Raw genomic sequence first — 3,987 nt, 5'->3', positions numbered from 1 at the left:
GCGCGGCGGCTGCGGGCACACCCCCTCGCACCCACCGCCTCCAGCGCGGCGCTGCTGCAGACCGCGCTGGGCTCTCCGGGAGGGTGGCGGAGGAGGCTCGCTCCGCGGCCCCCGGACCCACCCCCTCCACCCCCGCCCCCGGCGGCCGGGCCGGGGCGGTTCCGCGCCGCTCCGCGGGGCCACGTCGGGCCGCGTGTGAGCGGGGCTGAGCGCAGCGCCGTGACTGCGGGGTGAACTCGGCCGTGCCCAGCGGCTCGGCGGCGATAGGGGAGCGGGCTCCTGACGAAAGCGGAACTCGGCCGGGCCCATACAAATCAGAAAAGAGCCCGGCCGCCGCGGCAGAGAGGAGCGGAGCCCGCGGGGACAGGGACGCCGCCGCGCTGCACGGACCAGCGGCACCGAGAGAGGCGCCTCCTGATTTCCGTCCCGCACCCGGCTTCGGCTTCAACACTAACTTCGGTCCCGGTGAGAGCCGGGCGAGACGGCCGCCAGCACCGGGCTCCACGCAGCGGGCAGCGCTCCGCACCGCGCCCGCGGCGGCGGACGCGGAACACCATGATGAGCAGCTACCCGGACGGCGAGGAGGACACGGTGGCGCTGCTGGCTCATGACACCAGCGGCAGCAAGGAACATGAGCGGGGCAAAGAAGAGCTGAGCGCCGAGAAGGGGCCCGAGAAGCCGGACCCCTCTCAGAAACCCCCCTACTCGTACGTGGCCCTAATCGCCATGGCCATCCGGGAGAGCGCGGAGAAGAGGCTCACACTGTCCGGAATCTACCAGTACATCATCAGCAAGTTCCCTTTCTACGAAAAGAATAAGAAGGGCTGGCAGAACAGCATCCGCCACAACCTCAGCCTCAATGAGTGCTTCATCAAGGTGCCCCGGGAGGGCGGAGGCGAGCGCAAGGGCAACTACTGGACTCTGGATCCCGCCTGCGAGGATATGTTCGAGAAGGGCAACTACCGCAGGAGACGAAGGATGAAACGGCCTTTCCGGCCGCCCCCAACCCACTTCCAGCCCGGCAAGACCCTCTTCAGCCCCGACAGCTACGGCTACCTCTCCACGCCCAAGTACTTGCAGTCCACCTTCATGAACAATTCCTGGCCGCTGGCGCAGCCCCCTGCGCCCATGCCCTACGCCTCCTGCCAGATGTCTGGCGGGAACGTCAGTCCCGTCAATGTGAAAGGACTCTCGGGCCCGGCGTCCTACAGCCCTTACTCGCGGGTACAGAGCATGGCACTGCCCAGCATGGTGAACTCCTACAATGGCATGGGCCACCACCACCACCCGCACGCTCACCACCCACAGCAGCTCAGCCCGGCAAGCTCCGCGCCGCCCACAGCCCCGTCCGCGAACGGAGCCGGCCTCCAGTTCGCCTGCGCCCGCCAGCCCGCCGAGCTATCTATGATGCACTGTTCCTACTGGGAGCACGACAGCAAACATAGCGCCCTGCACTCCCGCATAGACATCTAGGGAGGCTCCGACCGGCCGCCACTGCAGAAATACCCTTGTCCCGGCTCCGCTGCCCCTCTCCGATCCCGCCGCCTTCTGTGCTCGCATGTCTCTCCTCCTCTTTCTCTCTGTGCCCAGACTGTGGCGGTGGGAAAACAGCATCCCTGCTCTTCGTGTAGTGTAGGTGTAGGAGCCGTCCTACGCTGAGGAGAAGGCAGTGTAAGTGTGGGAGCTTCTCCAGCGGGGCTGCTCCGGATGCAGCGGGGCCGGGCCGGGCGCCTCTCGGCGAGCTCGGATCTACCGTTCTTTCCTCTGCTCGCGTGTTTGTGAGGGGTTTGCAGGCGGGAGCACGCAGTTAAAAATATGCTGGTTAGCCTGCAAATTTCTGCTTCTTTATAATTCGGTCGTAATCTTTTTGGGCTCAGCCTTGAGAGTAAAAAGGAGTTTGTATATAGCAGAGACGTTTCCCCGCGTGGCGGTGCGGAGCTAGCGGGGCCTAAACACCGCCGTTTACCCGCGTCCTCCTCCTCCTTTTCATTTTCTCTGTCTTCTCCCTCGGTCTTCGGAGCACCGCGCCTCTTCCGAAACGTGGTTTCTTGTCAAAATAGTATTTACGTGGGGACTGCTTAACAGCAGATACGTGACATTGCTGGTTATTAGAAACCAACAAACAAAACCCGCCAGGGTCACTCGTGAAACGTTTCGACAGTGGTAAATATATTTTTTAAAGGAGACAATGTCCTCTGAGGTCCTAAAAGTAAATTTATACAGGTTTAAAAAAAAAAATGTTGATGTTGTTAAAAAAAAAAAAAAGACACGGTTTCCTGTGAATTGGAATATTTTTCTGTGTGCGTATTATTAATAATGAAAGTTTAAACTATCTTCGATTTTTTGACCCCTAAAACTGGTCCAAAATGGATTTTCCAGTAGGTTCTGCTTTTGAATGCTCGCCCTTTTTCTTCAAATGGTTTGATCCTTTAATTTTACATAGATTAATGTGGGAAAAAGAAAGTTCATAATGCAGGGACCAGTTGATAGCGATTTTATAAACGTCTATGTAAACTGATAGATTCTGTGGCATAGTACCGTTTTGGGACCAACTTTTCTAGAATGAACTAGCACTTTTATTGTACTTTCTAGCATTGTAACGTCTCCAATAAAATGTCTTTCCTTCTTTTCATATCGTTTTATATCGCTCTACTCCTCCGGGCTCGGGACCGAGAAGCGGCAGCGGAGAACAAGGCCGGCATCGTGTGCCGGCGCCGCTCTGCGGCTCCCGGTCGGCTCCCGGTCGGCTCCCGGCGGCGGGCACCGCTCCAGCCCCTGTGCTCCGGCATCGGGTTGGCACCGCTCTCTGCCTGCTACGCTGCGGGAAGTACACCGTTTACGCTCGATCGGCACCGGCTAGAGAGGTCTGGCGGGGCCGCGTCTGCTGGCGGTCCGATGCCGTCCTGGCTGCCGCTGAAGAGGTGCGGATACCGTTTCGTTGGCCCCGCGGGCGGGCCGGGGACAGGTCCGCTCCGGTGAGCGGGCAGCCACCAGTACCTCGCCCGTGTGCCCGGCTCTGTCGGGGCGCTGGGAAACGGAGCCCTCCGGTCAGTTCTACGGGGCATGCTCGACACAGACGGGGCCCTGCTTTCGTTTCTGATCCTCAGGGTCGGGGCCGGGGCGCTGGGCGACACAGCGCAGTCCCGCATCGCAGTGGGCACAGCTCGGCCGCGCTGCGACGGGGTCCGCGCCCCATCTGGGCTCTGGCTGGGGCCGGTATAGGGAGCCGCTGGCGGGTCTCGCTTTTCGGGCTGGGCCGGTGGCTCCGGCAATGACGTTCCCGAGGCCTGGGCCTCGCTTCAAAGCCGGCCCGTTCTCTCAGCGGCCTCCGCGCGGGGGCTCGGAAGGGGAGGAGGCGGCGAGGCTGGCAGAATTGCCCCCGCCTGGTGCCTTGGAGCCTCCTTAGAGGTTAGCCTGGGCCAGGCCTGCTGGCCTGGGAGCGAGGATGCGGGCTTCCACTTATTCCAGGCTGCTCAAGCAGCTTGCTCATAAGGTGGGGGTGCGAGGGGCAAAACCTGGCACCAAGGGTGGGCACTCCCTTTCCGCTGCCGGGGGGCTTTGGCGGTGCCCACGGGAGACCCGCGGCCCTGGGTGCTGATAGGCCCTTGCAAAGCTGCCTCACGCTGTGCCCCTTCTCCGAGGCGTTTTTCAGGCTCCTGCACGGAAGAAAGCGGCAGCCTCCAGCTCGGTCGCAGAAATAGGCCGGGGGGGCGTGGGGGTGGGGGGTGGAGAGGGCGAGGGCAGCGGTGGCCAGTCTGCTGCGTTCGGCAGGCACGGCCGAGGGGAGAAGGGATGTGGGGGAACCCACTGGGGCAGCCCAGCTCTACCTCCCCGTGCCCTGGCCTGATCGGCAGGCGTTGGTGTAGCAAAGGTGCTCCTGTCCCATACAGGCAGCAACGCAGAGGTACGACAAATTAATCTCTTTCTGGGGTGGCTCCCCGCCGTTCGCAGAGGGCTGTAGGACCGAGATGCTGCCCCAGGGACCGG

The 3,987-nt window shown here is 62.0% G+C and overlaps 1 protein-coding gene across 1 annotated transcript; it reads left to right on the top strand.

Moving 5' to 3' along the window:
• The first annotated feature begins 555 nt into the window (after positions 1 to 555).
• Positions 556 to 1,473, top strand: FOXL2 (forkhead box L2). Its single transcript, XM_054386241.1, has one exon. The coding sequence runs from the start codon at positions 556 to 558 to the stop codon at positions 1,471 to 1,473; it is 918 nt and encodes a 305-aa protein (XP_054242216.1).
• The last annotated feature ends 2,514 nt before the right edge of the window (positions 1,474 to 3,987 follow it).

Source organism: Indicator indicator, chromosome 13 (assembly GCF_027791375.1).
Source record: "Indicator indicator isolate 239-I01 chromosome 13, UM_Iind_1.1, whole genome shotgun sequence".
NCBI lineage: Eukaryota > Metazoa > Chordata > Aves > Piciformes > Indicatoridae > Indicator > Indicator indicator.
This window is presented reverse-complemented; position numbering and strand designations above follow the sequence as displayed.

Coding starts and splice junctions, on each gene's coding strand:
- FOXL2 (XM_054386241.1), top strand. CDS start 556: ATGATGAGCAGCTACCCGGACGGCGAGGAGGACACGGTGGCGCTGCTG.